General features: G+C 37.0%; 1 protein-coding gene across 1 annotated transcript in view; it reads right to left on the reverse strand.

The window, feature by feature from the left end:
* LOC145296653 (rho-associated protein kinase 2-like) overlaps positions 1-24,611 on the reverse strand; it is a 407,811-nt gene that overhangs the window by 202,572 nt on the left and 180,628 nt on the right. The window contains exon 2 of the mRNA XM_080142590.1: positions 23,060-23,141. Within this exon, the coding sequence (XP_079998716.1) occupies positions 23,060-23,141 (82 nt within the window). The remainder of the gene's footprint in view (positions 1-23,059; positions 23,142-24,611) is intronic.

Consider the following 24,611-nt stretch of genomic DNA (forward strand, 5'->3'; position numbering starts at 1 on the left):
GCACACGCAGTAATTATATTATTGCCTACGACACTAGATTTCAGCAAGCTACTTGAGACTAATGCTTCTAAATTAGAACCCGTGAACGACATCAATATTCATTCAAAGCTTTCAACCTTTGGATGTAGACATTTCGGCCAGAAGTCAGCTGAATACAAGTCTTAGAGACTTGGGACAGGAAGTTGAATCGATGAAAGAATCCATTGTTTAGACAAGCTCAGCTGTCAAAACCAGAAACAGTTAATGCAAAAAAAAAAAAGAAAGTTTTTTTTGCTGTGAAGTCTGTTGTTGCTTAAAATGATACCAAGTTTACACTTTATATTAGAGAACCAACATCTGCAAGAATACAAGAGAATCAGGAGAGAGAGAGAGAGAGAGAGAGAGAGAGAGAGAGAGAGAGAGAGAGAGAGCTTAAAAGAAACCAAACCAATAAAGAATTTCATTGATTTTTTTTTTCCTAAAATAAAATTCTTTAGTTTTAATCTGTGCCTCATGACTAAATACAGGTTTACATTTTTTTTTTTTCATGTTGCATCAGTAGAAACACATTTTACCAGAGATGGAGGAGTTGGACAATACAAGATCAGAATCCAAGGATTGGAAAAACTAACTTTGGCTCCCAGAATTTCAGGCTACTTATGTTAAGTCTTCCAATATTTAATAATTGGCATCAGATTAAAATATTCAACTCTAACGTAATATTCTCAAGAGTCTCAAAAGATATTTTAAAGATTATTCAGACTACTGTTCTCATTTTGTGTTATTTACACGTTTTGGTTTAATTTATCTCCAATTGACAAATTATTTAGAGCTTCTATCCTGTCATGGCTGATTGAACGAGAACATGCTACCTCTGTTAAATAAAAGGTTCCGTTTGGATTTCTGTGCAAATTCCCAAAGTTTGACAATGTAGATCAGAATTAATTTGCAATTGTATTTTGAGTGTTGCCCACGCTGAGGATTGAACCTTCAACATTACGAAAAGTGTAACTTACAACTGAATTTTACCAAGTACCTTATCCATAGATGGTAGTCTCGTCAGCATAAATGTCAACGAATGATCTTAGGATGTTATTTGGAAGATCATTGATGCAGATCAGAAAAAGAGTTAGGCCAAGGATGGACCCCTGAGGAACTCCAGCATTAATACTGTGAGCTTCTGATTTCTGCCCATCTACCACTACTCTTATAAGCTTATCCAACAGAAATGATTTAATAATTGAGAAGACATTTCCAGCTATACTGTAGCTGGATATCTTATGAAGTAGACGTTTATGCCATACCCTATCAAAGGCCTTCGATATGTCAAGAGCAATTGCCTTAGAAGGAAGCCTCTGTCAAGAGATTCACTAATCCTATGAGATATAACCATTAGCATATCTGCTGTAATCTAGCAAAATAGAAACCATATTGCATGTCTAAGAAGATTTTTGTTGAGGTGTTTGACTATTTCTCTATTTAACACAGAATCCAGCAACTTACTCATGACGCACAGGAGACTTATTGGTCTGTACTGATATGAAGACGATTGATTGATCACCAGAATTCTTAACTTAAGATTTACTGATGAGGTTTTCCAGGGTGTTGGGAAGCAATTCTCCCTAAGACAATGCTTAAACAGGTTTGTAAATATGGGAACTAGTTCTGATTGAAGCTTTTTGAGCACTATAATTGGAATGCCGTCAGGGCCAGTTGCTTTACTGGAATCAAGGTTCAGGATTAGCTTGGCAACATCCTTCACAGATATTTGTATGTCGCATAGCGTGTTTTCTGATACAGGAGGAAATAATGGGGGTTGATGGCCTTGGTCACATAGGGTAGAATTAGCTGCAAAGTTCTTGACAAAGAGTCTGGCTTTGTCCGACAAGATTGCCTTAGGTCCATTGATGATAGTTGGGATAGAGCACACGCTTCTGCTCAGGACCCCATTTGCTATTTACCAAAACTGGTGGGAACCAAGCTGCTGCTCAGCTACTTTGGATTTAACAGATTGAGTATACAACTCTCTCGCATACTTTACTACTCTTTTACAATGGTTGCTGGCAGTCCTGGCTTTAGTCTCAGTATATCTATTATGTTGGAAGCAATGGAAAAAGTGATTTCTGTGAGCAATGGCAGCAGCACATTCTGGAGAGAACCACAGCTGGCTGTTAGGTTTTGGCTGGAATTTTGGAGGGTATAAAGGGGTCTACACCTACAATTAACTATTCCGTCAGGTCTGATACTATAGAGGACACATTATTTTTAAACATGGAACACAAGGGTAGATCTGATATAAATGAACTGAAGCTATCCAAGTCCACCATAGAGTATTGATATACAGTACGATGGATATGTCTGAGGACTTATTACATCTTAACTGAGACAACCAAGTAGTCGGAAGATCCAAGTGATGATAAAACGGAAGATGAACATAGCTCAGTGAGGAAAAGATCAAGGAGACTTGCATATTGTCAGTATTGGGCACACGAGTGGGTTCTTGAACAATCTGAGTCATCTGTCTTGTTTGAATGAGTTAACCATTCCACATTGTGAACATTGAAGTCACCACAGATGCGAATGTTGACTGAAGAATGAGCAGACAGGATGTGGTCAATTTTCTCAGATATGCTCTTAAAGATAGTAACCCCACCGTTGCGGGGGGGGGGGGGCGATAGAGGGCAAAAATAAATGCAGTGATGTAAGCAAGTGCAACCCGGAAGCACATATAAGATAAATTAGGGTCCTCTCTGGAGATGTCTACCACATGGAAAGCCATCTTTAATGTATACTATCCTTACATCATCAATGCTCTTATCCTCATCTGGCATCAATTGTGATGGATGGCTCTCGTCTGGGTGAGGCTCCATGTTTTGACAAGCTTCTGGATTTGACCTTTGCTCCTGATCTGAAATGGAACACGTACATCAAGTCTGTTGCCAAGGTCGCTGGAAAGATGGTGGGATCCTTCTACCGCTCCAGAAGATATCTCACTACTGATGCAATTCTCTATCTATATAAAAGCCAAGTATATCCAAGGATGGAATACTGTTGCCATATCTGGGCAGGAGCTGCTGAAAACAGCCTATCCTGCCTTGACAGAGTACAAAACAGACTTCGTGGCTTAGTGGGGGATGCCCTTTTCTCTACCCTGCAACCTCTCTCCCACAAAAGTTGCGAGCCTATCCTTGTTTTATCGTTATTTCCATGGCAGGTGCTCATCTGAACCCCAATCTCTGGTCCGCCCCTCGCCAATCTTTCACGAAAAACACCCGTCTAGCTGAATCCACTGTGAAAAATTTCCCCCACTCTATATCTGTGCCTAAATCAAAACGCGGATTCCATGAACAAAGCTTCTTTCTTAGAACTGCACGCCTGTGGAACTCTGTTCCGTCTGCCTGCTTCCCACCGGACTACAACTTGGATGTGTTCAAGTCCAACGTTAACAAATTCCTAATGAACCGCCCCCTTAAGTAAACACTTCATCAAATCTCCACACTAACGTAATGTACTCGCAATAATCCTTATCCCTAAGTGGCTTCTGGGCCTTGATAAGTGGTGATCACTGTGTAAAAAAAAAAAAGAGGCACATATTCTATGCCCATGGTGATCTTGGGAGTCAGATTTGGATGTTAAGTTAGAGCATCCTTTTATTAGAAAATCATCTAGGATAATTGTCGGTCCAATGCCGGTTTCGCTTAAGAATTCTGACCTGTTTAGTTCGGTTCTCAGAACTAGACTGTCATCTCGACTTCAGGTTTCTTATTACATCATTTTGGGGTGAAGCCTCATCGATATGCAAATTAATGCATATCAAACTACACATCGTGCCAAACCTTTTGAAAATAACACTCAAGATGAGAACAGTAGTCCGGAGAATCCAAATATGAATTATCAATCCTCAGAAACATCTTAAGGAAAGCTCCAATTCCACAATACTTTTTTTTTTTTCATTTTCACCCAAAACAGTGCCACATAGCAGCAAGGGAGTTCCAGGATCTAGCAGTTCTGGGGAAGAAACTATTAAAGTAAAAGGCCTTCTTACATCTAGGGATCTCTATCGTGTAGGGGTGAGATTTTGCTGATTGTTGGGTTTGTCGGGGGTATTTACATCGAGGGGGTACAAAGGCTTGTAGTCCACCATTAAAATACTTGTAGAACAGGCAGTGGGATGCAACATTTTGTCGATGGGACAGAGGCTGAAGCCTAGATAACAGTTCAGGACCTATCAGGTTGATGACTCTTTTGAATCTTGTCTAGGAGAGATACTAATAGCAGATGGAACAGCCCAAATGTGACAATACTCCATACATAGGCGAATAGTAGCCTTGTAGAGGTACAAGATACTTTCAAGCGCAAGTAGCTTTCTAGCACGGTAGAGAGAGCCCACCTTCCTCGGCCCTGGCAATGCTCTCAATGTATGTTTCAACTCACGTTCCCTGTGAACATTAAGTCGATGAGTTTGAAAGAAGTACTTTCAGGTAATATATCTTTAGCCATAGCTATTGGTGGTTGAGAAGGTTTCTTGTAATTATTATCATAATTGTTGAAGGAAACAAGCTAAGTCTTAGCAGCATTGAATGTGACCATCCATTTTTGTCCTCATTCCACTACAGATTGGAGGTCTTCTTCTAGTGTTTTTGCCATTTGCTTAGATATGTGTTCATTTGTTTCCCCCTCGTGCCTGTTATAGAGCATGGTGTCATCAGCAAATATACTCATCTCAGAAGCAATTTTATCAGGGAGGTTTATTATTTATAAATATTAGGAATAATAAAGGTTCAAGGATAGACTCCTAAGGTACTCCCGCATTTATATCATTGTTTAGATGTACGACTGGATTTTTCTCTTATTTAAGATGGATTTAATTATGTTAAATATTCGCCTAGTGATACTATATGATCTGATTTTCCTGAGAAGGCCATCATGCCATGCCCTGTCAAAAGCCTTAGATATATCTATGGCTACCGCTTTGCCCTTCCCTGCTTTATCCAGTGTGTGGTACATACATTCAGAGATTACAGTTAGGATATCTGCTGTAGAACGGGCTTGCCTAAATCCATATTGTTGGTCGGTCAGAAGTTTAGCAGCAGTAAGGTGATGGACTAGAGCTTGGTTAATTATGGATTCAAATATTTTGGCAAAAAGCGGGAGGAGGCTAATGGGACGATAATTTAATGGGTCGGTTCCTTTGCTAGAAGGAGATGAAGAAGCACACAGAAGCAGTTTTCCAGCAGTCAGGAAAGCAAGATCCGTTAAGACATTTGTTGCAAAGTTTGGAGATGACTGAAGCAACCAGGATGTCTAGGTTTTTTATGATGTCATGCACCTGAGTGATTGGGTGATTTTCAGATCATCCAATGTGGTTTCTGTCAGCAAAGTCAGGGAGGTTTGCTGGGTCCAATGTGGAGTTTGAGGCAAACCGACTGGTAAGCATGTTAGCCTTCTTGGTTGCGATGCAAGCAACCTCATGATTGTTGGATAATGAGAGAATTGTTGATTGCCTATTATTTACTACACTGTTGTAGATTTTCCAGAAATCATGAGTTTCATAATTTCTGTGCTTTGATGCATTTTCTGGTAGTTTTGGTAAATTCTTTCTAAGCTGTCGCTATTTCTTTCTTACAATTACTTCTAGCTTCTGTATACTTTTGTCTGTTTGTACTGGACTTATGTTGGGTAAATTTGCGGTATGCATGCTGCCTTTGTGCAATGGCAGCTGCACAAGTAGAAGTAAACTATTGGGGAGAGTGAAGTTTGCTATAGCCCCCCCCCCCGGGAACCTGTGCTTCAATTGCCGTTTTGAACCATTTGGTGGTCTCATTTGCGCACTGTTCAGTGGAAAGAGAAAAGATATTTCACCATTGCTACAATGTTGCCTCTCGGTGCGTGTTTTACAAATACTTTAATGAAATGTGCTCTGATGAACTCGTTACACTTGTGCCCCCTAGATGCACATATCCCTGACAAACCCACTTAGCAACAAAATCTCACCCCTTCACTATTGCGGTCCCTAAATGCCAGAAAGCTTTCTACTGTTTCTTCCGTTGAACAGCTAGACTTTGGAATTCCCTTCCTGCTACCTGCTTCCCTGGCTGTACTGATATGCATTAGTTTAAATTCAACGTAAACTAACATCTTGTTAATCTTTCCTAAGCATGGTCCCAAATAGTAGCCGCTTTACATTCAAGTGGCGATATGCCTTGTTAGGGGTGAACGCAAGTAAGAAAAAAAGAATGTTAGCTTATGTTTGGATGGCTTTTAGCAATTGACTTTTAAACTAATCTATCTCTAGCCAGGTCTTTATTTATCCCTCTTTTTCTCAAGTCGATTTTTATCACTTTCTCACACGGTTTCTTTGAATATGCCTTGTGAACTGAACCTGCTACCTCAACTGCTCTCCATTTACTAAGCTAAGAATTTTCATTCTATTAACATAACAATACTTAAAGTGTCTTAAAAACTCACCCTAACACATCCATATCAGTCTCATAATTTTTATCCATGCAACACATATCTTTAATCTTTTCACTTCTATACATCATCAAACTGCATACACATGCCTGATAGACTGTTAGTTAACAGTGGCAATGCTCTGTTAGTTAGTAATGACAAAGGTTCCTTGAATGTAATCCATCCCCTCCTAGACTACCCGTGACCTACTGGGTCAGTATATGTTATAGCTAGCTATGGAATAGTGAGTATATAAATTATGCCAAAAATATGCATGCTTGCACATATAACAATGGCCACCATTTTTAACACAAGGAATTACATTGCTTAATATCCGGAAAACTACTTACATGTGGAAAAATTAAATGCTATATTCGTTTTCAGAATACCCCAAAACCTATTCAAGTCGTCATTTTTAAAGAAAATGTTAAGGTGGAAGCCAAGTAGAAATTTACCAAAACTTCTATTTTTATATTTTCTTAAAAAAAAAAAAAAAAAAAAAAAAAAAAAAAACTACATTATATACAATGCTGGTCATCCATACCTTAAAATTTGTCTGACGTCACTTCCCCGAATGGCTATGTAAACAAAAAAGTGCAACTCTTAATCAAAGCAAGTCAATGGCTTTAACTTTTGTCTCGTTTTTGACAAGCTAAAAAGTCTATTGTATGCGTAATCTTCAGAATAATAAACATTTGCAAGTAATTTTAACGTCTTTAAACTGCCAATTACAATTGCACAAACACCAGCTCTTTCTCGTGTACCACTGGAAATATGAGAAATTTGTTGCTGAAAGTTAATCAATTGAAACCATTTGTATTTTTGGATCATTCAGACCATTATTCTCATCTTAAGTATTATTCTTATAACGTTTTGGCCGATATAACCTCCGACCTTAATAGATATTTTTATCAAATCTAGCAATCTTTCTGTCAAACTCTTGAATCCGCACAGAATTTTGAACAGAATTCTTTATTTAATCCACGCAGGTAGCATGCTCTCATTGCGTCAGCCATGACCGGTAGAAGTCTCAAGTAATTTGTAAATGTATTACTAATATCACCTACACTGAAGATTGAACCTTCAAGCTTCAGCAACACAAATGAGACAACAATGTTAACTATAAAATCAGAAAAGCTGATTCTCGTTTTGGTATATTGTATGTTTTTGTCTTGTTGCTTGTTTTATGCGTATTTTCTCTTTTAGTCTGAACAGTTCTTCTGAACAAGTATGTCGTCATGTGATACGAGAATTCTTATGAAAACTAAAATCAATGTATTGATTTGTTTTCAGAGGAAACATTAACGGAGAGATCAGCTTAACTTTAGAAAAACATAAATAATTTGAGTGTATATAATAGGAGCGAAATGAAATAAGATACTAAAAACATACCAGTTGGAATCAACCGATATTAGTCATAACAAGCTTTCACGCGTTTATCTTTAACAAAAAAAAAGAAAAAAAGAAAGTGTAATGCGAGTTCATCCACTCCCTGACACCAACCGATTGATTTTTTTCACCTTTCAGTTAAATTCTGCATATAAATTTTGAGGCACTTTCAGAAGATCAGTCGACTACAACCAGTTCCACAGAATGTAGGCAAAATATTTTATCATTCTAAGAAAGTTAAAGAACAAATCATTTCTATTAGGTGTTTAAAAGAAATAAATTAAATAAAAAATACAAATCAATGAAATTCCCTCCAATTTTAACTTTTTTATTTCAAGGGTTCTTTTGATTAAAATAAGACTAAACTTTTCTCTTTATAAATGTACAAGTGTATCAATTTTTTTTTTTTTTTACAAGTTACTTCGGTGACAGGTACTTTATATAACTTGATGCACACATATTGTGCATCTCGATGCATGTAAAAACAGTTCTATTTTAAAGAAAAAAGCCCACTCGTCAATATAACGTGAAGTGTCTTTCAGAACCAGTTTCATCTGGAATTGCCACTAATTAATATAGTCTGCTTGAAGTTGTCTTTCAAAAAGAAACAAAAAAAGAAAAATTTACACCGTGTTTCTAAATTAAATATAATTAATTTCTTCACATTTGATAGATTTTTTTTTTTTAATTTTAAGAAAAACAAAAGCAGGTAAAAATTATAGGCATTATTACAATTTAAATATTTCAAACGTCCTCCACTAACAAAACACTGGACATTTTCAACTTAATGCAATATTCATCCTTTGTCTCTACAAGTCACTCCATATTAAGTCTCTCCATGGAATTGTAAAGAAAACCGTTGTCTTTTTTAAAATGTGTTTCTTATCTAGATAATAATGAATTCCTTTAGATTTGACAAATACAAAAATGACCATACGAAAAACATAAATCATCTAAAATTTTATTATAGTTTATTTTAATATTTTCAGCAGTCCTCAGTGTTTTATCAAAAATGAATAACATGCATCACTTCTAGATCTGTTTCTGACCACAGTCCTCAATGACTGTATAACGAATGCCCACAGCCCTCTTGGGAACGCTGATTATGCAGTGGTAATGGTTGAAATCGCATTAAACTCTAGAGCCAAAACTGAAAAGCCACTGCTCAAAACAACGAGATATTATAAAAAGGCTGACTGGGAAGCCATTAGGGACGCTCCATGGCAAAATATCTTTTCACTTCCTGCTGAACATTGCGCAAATGAGACCACTGAATGGTTCAAAGCGGCAATTGAAGCACATGCTCCCACACGCAAATTCTATAACAAACCTCACTCTCCCCAATGGTTCACTTTAACTTGTGCAGCTGCCATAGCGCAAAGGCAGCATGCGTACTACAAATTTAACAGACATAAGTCCAGTTCAAACAGACAGAAGTACATAGAAGACAGAAATAACTAAGAAAGAAATAGCGACAGCTAAGCGAGAATTTACTGAAACCACCAAAAAACACATCGAAGCACAGAAATTAGGAACCAGAGACTTCTAGAAAATCTACAACAGTGTAGTAAATAATGAGCAATCAACAATTCCCCCACTATCCAACAATCATGAGGTTGTTTGCTCTGCAACTGAGAAGGCTAACATGCTTGCCAGACAGTTTGCCTCCAACTCCACACTGGACTCTGCTAATCACCCCGTATGACTTTGCTTTGTGGATAGACACCACACTAGACAATCTGAAAATCACCCCTGCTCAGGTGCATGCTATCATAAGAAAGCTTGACACTGCAAAAGCATGTGGACCTGATCTCATCCCGGCTGTGCTATTAAAAAAGTGCTCTGCCGAAGTAGCTCCAGTTCTCTTCAAACTTTACAACAAATGCCTTAATGAAACTTGCTTTCCTGCCTGCTGGAAAACTGCTTCTGTAGTGCCAGTTTTCAAGAATTCTGGCGAAAAAACTGACCCAGTAAATTACCGCCCCCATTACCCTCCTCCCACTTTTCGCCAAAATATTTGAGACCATAATTAACCAAGCTCTAGTCCATCACCTTACAGATGTTAAACTTCTGACTGACCAACAATATGGATTTAGGCAAGCCTGTTCCACAGCAGACATCCTCACTGTAATCTCAGAACATATATACCAGCGGTAGCTCTAGATATATCTAAGGCTTTTGACAGGGTATGGCACAAGGGTCTCCTCAAGAAAATTAGATCATACGGTATCACTGGTAGAATATTTAACATAATTAAATCCTTCTTAGATAAGAGAAAAATCCAGGTTGTCATCGACGGTCGTACATCGAAACAATATGATATAAATGCGGGAGTGCCTCAGGGGTCTATACTTGGACCTCTACTGTTCCTGTTATTCATAAATGATCTCCCCGACAAAATTACTTCTGAGATGGGTATATATGCTGATGACACCACACTCTATAACAGACACAACAGGAAAACAAATGAACACATATCTAAAGAAATGACAGAAACACTAGAGGATGACCTCCAATCCGTAGTGGAATGGGGACAAAAATGGATAGTCACATTCAATGCTGCCAAGACTGAACTTGTTTCCTTCAATAATTACAAGAAACCTTCCCTACCGCCAATAGCAATGGCCAATGACTATCTGAAAGTACATCTTTTAAACTCCTCGGCCTAACGTTCTCAGGAAACATGAGTTGAAACGATTACATTGAGAACATTGCCAGGACCGCTGCGGAGAAGGTGGGTTCTCTCTACCGTGCTAGAAAGCTATTAATGCCTGAAAGTATCCTGTACCTCTATAAGGCCACCATTCGCCCATGTAGGGAGTATTGCTGTCATATTTGGGCTGGTGCATCTGCTGCTAGTCTCTCGCCCCAGGACAGGGTTCAAAAGAGAGTCGCCAACCTGATAGGTCCTGAACTGTCAGCTAAACTTCAGCCTCTGTCACATCGCCAAAATGTTGCATCCCTCTGCCTGTTCTACATGTACTTTAATGGTGAATGCTCTGACGAACTGCAAGCACTTGTGCCCCCCCCGACAAACCCGACAAGCAGCTAAATCCCACCCCTTCACAGTAGAGATCCCTAGATGTAAGAGAGCCTTCTACTCTAGTAGTTTTTTCCCCAGAACAGACAGACTTTGGAATTCCCTTCCGGGTCCCTGCTTCCCCGACTGTACTGACATGCAGAAGTTCAAGTGTAACGTGAACTGACATCTTGCTGCCCAACTTCCTACACAGTACCCCTGATGCTTATGCCCCTGATAGTAGCCCCCTACAACAAAGTGGCAATATACCTTGTTTGGGGTGAAAATGCAATAAAAAAAAAAAAAAAAAGAAAAAATCAACACAAATATGGCAACAATACTCCATGCATGAGAAAATGGTGACCTTGTAGAAGTACAGGACAATCTCAAACAGAAGAATTTTGTTTTGGCATGAAATTATCCCAATGACCTCTAAACTGCTATTATCTGCCAACGCCAACGTATGCCTGATCGGAGACATATCACCCTCCATTTTTTAGTTCATTCCACAAGAGTAGAGGGTTTTGATATGTGAAGGATATATTCATACTCTTGCCTCATCAGGAGGAACTTCATTGCTGGATGATGACAATTCCATCCCTTTATCTACACGGTTCATCATGAAGCAGGAAGGTAATAAAAATTTGTCCTTCCAAAATGTATTCATAATTCATACTGACCTTGGAATGAGGTCATCATCTATAGATTGAAAGCCACATTCACTCAACCATAACTCAAGTTCTACCAACCATTAAAGTTTGGCAACAATTTTTAGTTTCAATATTAATTTTGGCTTCCCCTCACTCCCACCATCATACCTCAAGTTTGAGCATTTTTATATTATTTGGACCAGTGTTCTTGGCTTGGATACTATTTATCAGTTACGTCTTGTACCCGGGAGGAATCTTTCTGTTAAACTGGAATTTGTACAGAATTTGGACAAACCCATTATTTTATTGGAAGAGGAAAGTAACTTGTTCTCATTCCGTCAGCTATGATCAGATAAAAGTCTTGAATAATTCATAATTAGATTAACTAGTATTGACTGAAGCTTGAACCTTTCATCTTCAGAAGTCTATCACTTAGACCTTTTATACATTGCACTAGAAGTTCAACAAGACACACCTGAAAAAGGTCGAAGGGTAAATCTATCAAAACATTGTGAGAATATCATCCAATATAATAACAGTAATTTAAATAATACAAATTAATCATCTGACATCTCAAAAACTTAATACATTTTTTTTGTTGTTAAGAAATCGTATGTCAATTATTAAATTACCAAATATGTTAATTTGCTGGAATAAAATAAATCATTTATTTCATTTCTAATAGTCAACTTCTTAGTAACGATGATGACAAAGTTCATGAAAAATAAACTGAACCTTCATTGTGTTCTCATTCCTTAGTTCTTTTTGGATTCTTTTTTTTTTGTGTGTGTGGGGTGGGTAATACTTTAACATTAGAAAAATAATCAACTGACAACAGATTCAGACTGTGAGCCAAGATCACAGTGTAGTATCTGTTCCAGTGCTACACTTCACCTTCTGTTTTCGGTCAGTATAGGAGAAATCCTTCATGACTGAGACAATTATTATTGTTCCTGTTAATTTTACCCAGTTGTGTCCCTTGAACACTCAACAACAGGGAGTTAACTTCTATACCGGAAACGGTGTAAAAAGAACTTTTGAAATATAGTGCGAGCGGTACGCACATGTTAAAATAAATGCTCTTCAACCCTACTCCAGTTGTCCGTGTTTGTTTGCTTTTACATTGGTAGCAGAGCATACAAAAAAAACAAAAAAAAAACATGGCCTCTGAATACATTCCCCTACTAACGTTAACCACGGAAAAATACAATTCTTGGAAGAAAGAAATGCGTATATGGGAACTAGTCACTACTTTAGATGAAAGAAAATGGCCCCCCCGTCATGCTTTTGTCCCTGGAGGGAAAAGCGAGAGAAGCCCTGCTGGAATTGGATATTACTTCACTCAATGCCGAAAACAGAATGGAGATATATCAAAAGCTGGACACGATCTTTTTAGAAGACGCAAACCAGGCAGCATTTAGGAGCACGAGGCGTTCGATAGTCACCAAAGAAAGAGCGGCATGGGAATAGATACTTTTCTAATCGAATTTGAATGTCACATTGCCAAGTTGAAAGAATTTAACATAATTCTGCCCAAGCCGGTCCTAGCATTCAGAGCTCTCAAAAGCATAAACCCCACCTCCGAAAACGGACGCTTAATAAAAGCCACCATTCGGGAACTGACACTCGGAGAAATGTCCAAACAATTGAAAAAATTCTTCATGACTTCGAAGCTCATTCCTCGCCAAAAACTTCTCCAGTTGCTGTGAAAACCGAATTTGACATTTTCACCACTGACGAAACTGAAGAAACCTACTACACCAGTAGTCGTGGTTGACGCCACCGCCGCCGACGCCATGGTGATAAAAATTCCAGTCTCACCAGTTGTGGTGCTGGCAGATGGGGTCGCAACCAAAATTCAACACACTATAACAACAACATCAAAAGAAATTCAAACCACAAGGTTGAAAGCGACAGCAGCAGCGGTGTTTGTTTCAAGTGTGGGTGTAAATACCACTGGGTTCACGATTGTCTGTATGACGAAATTGACAACACCGAAAAAGGAGGCCACTTGCTCGTTACCAACATCGTCCTCATGAATGAGCGTGAAGAATATGGCGGCACCAGCACATTTTTGGGAGAAACACTCGGCTCCGCTGTCTTGGATAGTGGTGCGTCTGGGACAGTTTGTGGAAGAAAATGGTTTGAGTGTTTTCTAGAAAAACAATAAAAGTTTGAGGTGGAGGGAAAAGCTACAAATTTGGTGATGGGAACACGATTAAATCCACTCACACAGCAACTTTACCATGTGTCATTGCTGGCATTGAGTCAGTATTATCACTGACGTGGTGGACGCCAAAATACCGCTTTTACTGAGCAAAAAAAAATCAATGAAAAGAGCCAGCACAAGCCTCAATTTTGAGAACGACAGTGCTACCATGTTTTTTTTAAAAAAATCCCACCGCAATGTACTTCTTCAGGGCACTACCACATTCCCATAACAAGAACTTCACCAGATTGAGGTAAGTTCAAACATATTTTGTTTGCCAAAGAAATTTCCAACAAAAAAAAAACAAAAATACAAAAAAAAAAAAAAAAAAAAAAAATCGCTACCAAACTTCATAGACAATTTAGTCATCCTAGCGGTAAAAAAACTATGTGACTTAGTCAGGAGCACCGGAATGGAAGACAAGCAATTCATTAAAATACTTCAGGAATTTCCCAATTCTTGTGAAATTTGCATGAGATACATGAACCCAGACCTGTAGTGGGGTTTTCACTGGGAACATATTTTAATGAGAACATTGCCATGGACATAAAAGAAATTAATGGTAACACCTTATTGATCATGGTGCCAGGTACAGTGTTGCAGCTAAAATTCCGGGTAAAGAGAGCTCCGATATCATTAGTACTATTTTCAAAAATTGGATTACTTATTTTGGTAACCCTGGATTTATTCTCACTGACAATGGCAAAAAATTCAACAACCAGGCGTTTAGGGACATGGCACAAAATATGAATGTTGTCGTTCGTACCACTGCTGCTGAAAGTCCATGGAGTAATGGGCTAAATGAAAGACACAATGGGATTTTAAGGGAAATGGTGAAGAAAACCCTAGAAGAAACAAATTGCAGTTTCGAGGTGGCTCTCGCATGGACAGTAAGTGCCGAAAATACACTTCAAAGTGTCCATGGATATAGTCCCAACCAACTCGTTTTTGGCAGAAATCTCGACCTACCTGGTTTTCTTAATGACAAACTCCTTGCACTAGAAGGTGTCTCTACCAGTGAAATTGTTGCAAATAACCTTAACGCTATGCATGCTGCCAGGAAACACTTCATAACGAGTGAATCTTCAGAAAAGCTTAGATGAGCACTCCGCCACCAAGTTAGAACAGGTATCACCCAATCCTATAAAGATGGAGATGCTGTTCTCTACAAAAGGAACTTGTGTGATAGGTGGCTCGGGCCTGGGACAGTCATAGGGTGGGAGAACAAACAGGTGCATCCGTCTCATTTAGCTTTCTACCCCAAAACATACCAGAATCAATGAGGGTAACAACGAGGAATTGAGCACCCCACAAGAGTCTGAAGGATCCCCAAGATTGTCAAACTTCGAAGAGAATATTTAGAAATAGCAGACAACACTGAACAACTCAATCAAATCATCAAATGTAAGCTTGCCAATGACACAGAATCAGACTGGAAGAAGTTAAATATCATAAGTAGAGCAGACAAAGCCATTGGTAAAAATAAACATTTGATGAATGTAGTTATGGAACAGGGTGAACCTTTTTGGTTGGACTTTGAACATGGAGTTTCCGATTGGCAAACCGACGAGATTGAAGAAAATGAAGAACACCATGATTCCTGCACTGAGGAAGAAGTAATGATCACCTCTGCCAATGAAACTAAACAAAAGGAACTTCAGAGCTGGGTTAAAAATAAACTCTATGTTCAAGTACCCGATCAAGGCCAACCAAAAATCTCCACCATATGGATTTACTCAAGCAAAAATTCCAATAACCAACAAACATTCAAGGCCAGACTCGTTGCCCGAGGTTTTCAAGATAAAGATGCTGAGAATCTAAGAAATGATTCTCCTACATGCTCCAAAGAAGGTTTACGCATAGCATTAGCTATAATGGCATCCAAGCATTGGGAATGTAAATCCATGGATATCAAAACAGCATTTCTGCAAAGCAAGAAGTTGGATGACTGGTTTATCTGAATCCTCCGAAATAAGCTAATGTACCCCAAGGCTATACTTGGAAACTCTCCAAATGTGTATATGGCTTGACTGATGCCTCTAGGTCCTGGTATCTCACACTCAGGGAGGAATTGATGAAGTCAGGAGCTATAGCTTCAAAATATGATCAGGCTATATTTACATGGCATTTCGAAAACAAATTGCAAGGTATAATTGCTACACATGTGGATGATTTTTGGCAAAATCCTTCAAGTATTTACAGTTAAATCTGAAGAAATTGCAGAGTTTCAGTAAATAGGATTAAACAAACAGAATGGGGAAAATATTAAACTCGGACAGAATGAATAAAGAAATTGAAATATATCCCAGTGGAAACTGGCAGGAATATTAACGACAAAATATCCACAGTGGAAATTTCTGAAATCAGGCAAGTTATCAGCCAACTTAATTGGCTGGCTACCCAGACCAGAGCTGATCTCAGCTACGATGTCAGTGCATTAAGTTCTATCCTCAGATAAAGTAATGTGGAATGTATAAAACATGCCAATAGAGTAGTAAAGAAAGTCAAGAAAGAAAAATCCCAGGTAGATATTCATCTCAAGATTGTTGCCTACAGTGATGCCTCATTCACCAACCTGACAGATGGAGGATCTCAAGGTGGTTACATAATCTTTTTAGTTGGCAATAACCACAAATATACACCAATAACCTGGCAGTCCAAGCGCATTAGAAGAGTGGTCAAAAGCACACTGGCTGTTGAAACCCTAGCCATGGTTGACATGTCGGAGGCCTGTCTATTTTATAGGAAACTACTATTAGAAATACTGCAATTAAAGGATGAACCCGAAAATATAAAAATAATCTGCAAAACAGACAATTCCTGTGTCTGTCCATGCATTCATCCACCCAAATACTAGATAAAAAGGCTTCGTATTGAGATGACTATTTTGAGAGAAATGCTGGAAAGAAAAGAAATAGAGTTCTCTTGGATATCTACCAATAGACAGGTTAACCAAGAGGGAGTCCCTTCATTTAAGATACTGGAGTTTGTACCTGAACCCAAAGAAACTGATATTTAAAAATAATTTTTTTTTCTTTTTCAGTGGTCATCTAAAAGACAAGAAAAAGAGGAAAGTATTAACTTCATCTAGTTGTGTCCCTTGAATACTCTCCACAACAGAGAGTAAACTTCCATACCGGAAACAGTGTAAAAAGAACTTTGGAAATATATAGTGCGAGCGATACGCACATGTTAAATAAATGCTCTTCAACCCTACTCCAGTTTTCCATCTTTATTTGCTTTTGCAGTTCCTATCCAGAGTGCCTTTTTTTGGGGGAGCTGGATTCTCCCCATATTAAAACTAAGCTCCTATCTTTACATCATCAACGCTCTGATCCCCATCTGACATCAACTGAAATGGATGGCTCTCATCTAGGGGAGGCTCCATGTTTTGATAAGTTTCTGGGATTGACCTTTACTCCTGATCTGAAATGGAACATGTACATCAAGTCTGTTGCCAAGGTCACTGGAAAAATGATAGGATCCTTCTACTGCTCCAGAAGATATCTCACTACTGATGCAGTTCTCTATCTATATAAAAGCCAAGTATGTCCAAGGATAGAGTACTGCTGCCACATCTGGGCAGGAGCTGCTAAAAACAGCCTATCCTGCCTTGCAGAGTACAAAATAGACTTCGTGGCTTAGTGGGGGATGCCCTTTTCTCTTCCCGGCAACCTCTCTCCCACAGACGAGACGTTGCAAGCCTGTCTGTTTTATCGTTACTTCCATGACAAGTGCTCGTCTGAACTCCAATCCCTGGTCCCTCCTCGCCAATCTTTCACGATAAACACCCGTCTAGCTGAAACCACTATCAAAAATTTTCCTTACTCTTTATCTGTGCCTAAATCAAAACGTAGATTCCATGAACAAAGCTTTCTTAGAAGTATTCTTCACTCTCCATGTTACTGGGGTTTTTTTTTTTTTTGGTTTTTTTTTTTTTCTTACAGGGGAGTAACCACTTAAGGCCCAAAGACCATTTGCGGATGGGGAGGGGTTAATAAATGTATGGTGGTAGTGTAATAATCGTTAATGGTATAAATAGGGTAGAATTTGATGATTTATGGGGACGGCTCAACAAGAACTTGTTTGCCTTGGATTTGAAGGCTACCATGTTGTATTTAACCGGGAAGCAGGCCAATGGAACAGTTTTCCACAGGTAAGCAGTTCTGGAGAAAGAAGCTTTGTTAATAGAATCTGTGTTTGGATTCAGGCACAGTTAGAGAGTGGGGGGAATCTTAGATAGTGGTTGTAGCTAGTCAAGTTTTCTTGTGAAAGTTTGGCAAGGGAGAACCATAGATTGGAGTTCAGTCGAGCACTTGCCGTGAAAATAACGATTGAGCAACGTTGGATTTCTATAAACTTTCAAGTTCTTACAATCATACACAGGAAGTCAAAACTGACGTTACTGTTATTTAGTGCCAAGACCACAAATATTAAAACACGATTTTACAAAAATTAAAATACATATTTCAAATTTCTGCATTAAATGAGTTTTTTTGTCTTTTTAATAAAATATTTTTGTTTATATTTCAAGGTTTCTGCTTTCTATGTTTTAATCTTACAAAATGCTCACTAAAAAGCAGTTTATGTTGAGAAAATGAGGGCGGAAACAAAAATAGTTTTTGACTATTTAAATTCAGCCATTAAAAAAAACAAAAAAAGAAAAATTTAAACATTTTCTTTTTGTTAACTTTAATTTACCTGCAACATGGAATATTGTCACAGACATATCAGAGGCTACTATTGCTTTATTTTGATACAGTTGTGAAATGGATCAGGAAAGGAATTTGAAACACAAGTGGTCCAGGGGGGTGGGGGGGTTATTAGACTAAAAAATTTCTGGCATCTGGGAATTTCTATGAATAGGGTGGAATTTTGCTGCTTGTCAGGAGTATTGACTAGTAATCGGATGATTCCAATATTTTTTCCAGATTCCGATACAATTACTGATTCTGTACTAAATTCCTGATTCTGATTCAATTGCCGATTCTTTATAAATCTCTAAATGTTTAACTATAAAATGGTTATTTTCTCCAGATTACCATAAAAGCACATTAACTGTACATATATTTTCTCAAATGTAAAGCACACTTGTGGGCCAAATCCACGTTACATGTGTTACAGTTCAGAAGGGTTTTCAGCGATAACATTTAAAATTGCCCTTATAATACTTTACTCTTTTTGGCTTGTTTAGTCTTAAGGCGTTACTCTTTCATGCAGTACATACAAACTTATACCTATGACCATTTTGTTATAACAGTCTTGTTTCTAGCGTTACGTGCATTACATTCAGACGGGAAGGATATTTTAAACATTGTTAAACAATGTATAAACTCTGAATTGTGCTTTTTTTTTTTTTTTTTTATAAAAATGTGTTTTTCTATATTTTTATGGAATCTTCTAATTATTACAATAGTCTTTTAGGAAATTTTTATTCATTGAACCCTTGAGAATTAAGGCATTTGTTGTCACGTGCGTTACCCATATGAAATCTCTTCGATTTCCAAAACTCTGTGAAGTGGGAAAATACTCAAATTTGGCAACCAGTCCTAAAGCGAATACGTCATTTGGTTTGGACTGTACCTCCCTTAAAGTTCAGGCTTTATCGCATAAGCAATTTTCATTGGAAAGATTTCAAACATGCACAGGTTAGTGTAAAAACCTTTATTTTTTCACGTATGCAGCATAAATATATATCAAGTAGATTTTTTGAAAAATGTTTGAACGCATGCATAAGAATTTTGGAGTAGAAATTTTTCGGACAGCCTTCATTTTTCAAGCAGCAGCAAACAATAATAACCCACGTTGGTGACTTAGTGTAAAAAAAAAAAAAATTAAAAAATCGACAAGGCCAGCTTAGGTTTTTATAGGGTTGATAAAGCAATTCATTTTATCAACCTTTGAATATTTTAACTTGTGATAAAAAGAAAAAATATTTTAATTTATTTTTTTTCTTCGATATTTTTAACATTTAGACAAGAACCTATTTGAACTAAAAACATTTCATATCAAGCTGAAAACTACTGGTTGCCAAATGCTGCTCTGTTTGAAATTATTGGCAAATAATTTCGTTTGTTATAAAATTTGAAATGAATTGCTTAAGTATTTTCATACATGTATCAAGATAGTGAGCTTCTTTTTTTTTTTTTTTTAGTGTCGCTTACAACTGCAACATGCTCTACGTCATAAATTCATAACAGAATGTTTGTTTACAAAGTGGTTTATAGCAGTGAATAATACATTTTTAAAATTTTTATTTTTAACTAGCCCGGGTGTTTGGAGGTGTGGGTTTAGCAAAAAAAAAAAAAAAAAAAAAAAAAAAAAAAAGTGGTAGTAAGCAGATGGGCTCGAACTCGTGACGTGAAGGTGGAAAAGAAAGTGCATGTGTGTGCAAGGGTGTTGGCTGAGCAAAAAAAAAAAAAAAAAAAAGTAGTAGTAGGCAATCAGGGGAGGAAAAGAAAGTGAAAATTAAAAAAAAAACCGTGACACGTTAGTTGTTGCACCTAACGCCAAACCAGAAGTGACATAGGTTTAAATTAAGGCTAGAGAATCAAAAAGAGGTGATGACTTTTGAAAATATCAGTAAAAAAAGCAACCTCTCCCTGTAGAAAAGTTCAGGGTGAAGGAATTATGTTTTTAGCCAATTTTCCGATATTTGTCGGCCGAAGGGCAGAGCTTCAAAATGATATGAAAATCTGTCGCCTCTATCGAAAGTTTTAGGCAGGCATACAAACATACACTAACAGACAGGTGAGATTTATATAATAGACTAGCGGGAGTACCAAGCGTTGCCCGGGTGTTTAACAGTGTGTGTGGTTTTGGGTAAATCAAAACAAAAGAATAATAAAAAAATCGTTGCCCGGGTGTTTGTGTCGGGGACGAGGGGGGGGGGGGGGGTCAGTAGGAAGGATCGAACCCGAAGCCTTGCGGCGAACAAAGAAAATAAAGTGTGAAAAAAACAAAATGTAAGACGTTGACCGTTCGCCCACCAACAAATAGTAACGGGAAGATGTTCGAATTTACTTAAGTACTAGCGGGGGTACCCAGCGTTGCCCGGATGTTTGGAGGTGTGTGTGTGGATCGAAACCGAAGCCCTGAGGCAAAGTTTGAAAATAAAATCGGCCAGCCAGAATGAGTTACTGAAAGATGTTTGAATTTATTTAAGTAAATACCAAATTGACAGGTGTGCGCACGGAAGTCATCGAGCGTTACAACGACGACGATGACGTCAATGACCAGTTTTGTTTGTTATAAGCAAAGTAAAAAAAGAAAACGGTAAAACTTAAGCGGGGGGGGGGGGTAATCAAAACATTGGGGGAAAAAAACACAAAAAATAAATAACGTAAGGCAAACGAACGATGAAAACAGAAAAACGAACACGTGAAAAATGGCTTAAATAAGCCTGTTTCGATATTAAAATTAAAAAAAAAAAAAAAAAAAAAAAAAAAAAATCGGTGGGTACCCGGGTGTTTTTGGATGTGTGGTCAGGGGTGGATAAGCGAAGTAAAAAAAAAAAAAAAAAACCCAGAAAAACGATAGTTACGTGAAAAATGGCTTAAATAACACTGGTTCAATATTTAAATTTAAAAAATCGCAAAAAAAAAAAAAAAAAAAAGACATCTCGCACCACGATTCAAACCCAAAACCTTTAGATAATGAACCACCGCGCTAACCAACTGAGCTAACGCGACGTACATGAAATTTAGTCAGTTTTTCAACTATTTAAAGTAAATCAGGTCATGACGTCATCTGGCGCATGTGTAGAACCGGTCATCGTCACGAGAGGATCGTTTTGATGTTATGTTTAAATCCATTGATTATTGAAGATATTGAAGTGATATTTTGGCATGTAAAGCACATGACGTCACATATGTTACACAAATTCAAAGTGTTCTTTCAAGAAGAAAAAAAATAGACTTTTTTTTGCTGCTATTATTTTGTTTGCAGTAATATACTAGCTCATAACCAAAAAGGATTTTTTTCTGGGGGGGGGGGGGGGTTATTGAAGAATTTGAAGAAAAAAATGTTGATTAAGCGTCACATGTGTTACATGGACACAGGGCTAACTTTATGAAAATTTAATGTAAAAATGATTAACAACAGAAACTCAGGGCCTCAATTATTTTGGAATCTATGTTTCAATCATGAAAAATATAATTAAACATAATTCTGTTATTAGTAAAAATGAAGGACTGAAAATAGGCAATTCTTTCATTTTTTTTACTTCAATAAATATCCGATGTTTATAGCCTCAGTGCAGACAACACAGAAACGATCAGAATTGAAATTTCAAATTTTTTTTTGTAGTTTACGGTGTTGGATTTAAAATTCTGATTTTGGACCACTAGCCTTGTAAGGTGGTGATCTATAGATTTTAATTTTACTCTTAATATTAAATCAAATATTTATTATTTTATTACTACCAGCATGGAAGATATTTCAAAAACCAAAATAAAATAAAAAATTTTAATTAAAAAAAGAAAAAAAATAGGGGGGGGGTCGTTTTTGGCATTGAAAAATCGACACCAATTTTTTCGATTCCAATACCCTAAAAAGTTCTGATTTTTCCAATTCTGATTAATCATCTCAACACTAGTATTTTTATGCTTGGAAGGGTTACAAGTGCATGAAGTTCATTGGAGCACATTCTATGGAAGTACATTTAAAACAAGCACAGGGATGCAACATTGTGACGATGGGATAGAGACTAGAGTTTGTTTTTTGTATTCTGTCGAAGAGAGAGAGAGAGACTACTAATTGATGTACCAGGCCAGATATGGCAATAAAATTACACACATTGGTGAATGGTGGCTTTGAATATAGGATACTGGCAGGTGTGAGGAGTTTACTAGCTCGGTAGAGGGAAACTACCCACCCATTCTTTGCAGCAGATTTGACAGCATTTTGAATGTATTTATTCTAATTAAAGTTTCCTGTGAATGGTAGGGCAAAGAGTTTGATTGTTGAACTCTCTGACAAGGTGCAATCAGCCATGACAATAAGTAGCTGGAAAACGTTCTTATAAAGGAAAGAAGCTTTGTCTTAGTAGCATTAAATGTAACTATCCCTTGTCAATTATAAACTAAATCCACGAAGCCATAAACATTACAAAAAAAAAAAAAAAAAAAAAAAAAAGTTGGAAGGCCAAAAAGTGTGGGTATCAACAGTGTGATGAGATATTCCAAACGATTGATCAAATATTTTAGATTCGATTCATTTTAGTTTAAAAAATGTCAAATTAGGTTTTTTTTTTTTTTTTTTTTTTGGTTTTTTTTTTCAATCCTTGAGCCTGGTGTCTAGAATATTTTTGGGATGGAATATCTGCAAACATTTTATTATGAATGTTAAATGTATACTTACACCGACAAAGGAAATTTTCCACATTTTTATTCCGACGGATGGCCGGGTGGTCTAAATCTGCAACCAAAGCAGCAAGACCATCCTAAAAAAGATAAAAATAAAACAATTTACTAAAAGGAAAAAAACACTTTTTATTAAACAATTTAAGAACTTTTCCTTAAAATATTATCCAACTAGCAGGCAGCCTGGCATTGCCCGGTCATAAACTATGCTTAAATATATTTTGATTAATGCATATTTTGTATTCATTATCATATTGGATCCAATCCAATATATAGTAATGATTTAAAAAGTTTTAAAAAAATAAATTAAAAATAAAAGACTTGCGCCACCATTGAGAATCAAAACCAAAACGTTTAGCTTACAATTTACATTTATTTTTGACGTTAATGTCTGAGCTATGAAGACCTGCTTGCTGCAAAGCTAAAAATTAAAGCATGAACCAATAGCTATTACGTTATGCATGCATATTCATAATGCTATCATTCGACCTTCATCTGTCAAATTCTATTTTCCCCTGGCTAAAACCCAAATATAAAGTTTCGCATGAGTTTGAATACTCTATATATTAAGTTTCATGCCAACTGAACCTGAAGATCTGAGGTAGCTGATGGAAGACAGGAAACTCTGGAGAGGAAGAGTCACATTGGTCCGAGCAAAGAGCCCGTCCTGATGATGTCTGTAAACCAAAAACTGACTGCTTCCCACCTGACTACAACTTGGATGTCTTCAAGTCCAACGTTAACAAATTCCTAATGAACCGCCCCCTTAAGTAAACACTTCATCAAATCTCCACACTAACGTACTGTACTTGCAATAACACTTATCCCTGAGTGGCTTCCGGGTCTTGATAAGTGGTAACCACCGTGTAAAAAAAAAAAAAAAAAAAAAAAAAAATTTTTTTAAACAAATATACGCATATATATATATATATATATATATATATATATATATATATATATATATATATATAAAGAGGTTTATGTTTACTGTAATCTTATTATGCAAGTATAAATCATGTAGAATATCTGCATGAATATAATTACACGTAATAGTTAAGATGATCATCCCATACGAAAATCGAAAAAATTAATAGGGAATTAATTAAAATGAATGTTTAAAAGAATATGCAAATTAGCTAGATCTTTTGCTAGTGAATGCAATTCCATGACCATATAAAAGAATCTATCCTAATCTTTGTTAACATCAAAATGGCGTATATTTATATAATTCTATTTTGAAATCCTGCATAGTAAACCACAAATACTCATAATTAGTTTTATGTCCTCTTAATTTGTCTATGGATTTTATAAAGTTTCTAATTTGTATTTTGTAATATGCATTTGTAATTTTCATTCTCGCGTGTGTATGTGTATATATATAGTTTATATAAGTGAAAGTGTCTGTCTGTGTGTGTGTACATTTCCCTACACAATAACTCAATTTTCAGTCTACAGACTCGAAATTTGATATATAGGGTATTGAGATTTGGGAAAATCTTTGTAATCGGTTTTCGGCCAGAAATTTCGCTATTAAGGGGTCAAAGTCTAAC

Source organism: Euprymna scolopes, chromosome 17 (genome assembly GCF_053919585.1).
Source record: "Euprymna scolopes isolate OS-2025 chromosome 17, ASM5391958v1, whole genome shotgun sequence".
NCBI classification, from domain to species: domain Eukaryota; kingdom Metazoa; phylum Mollusca; class Cephalopoda; order Sepiida; family Sepiolidae; genus Euprymna; species Euprymna scolopes.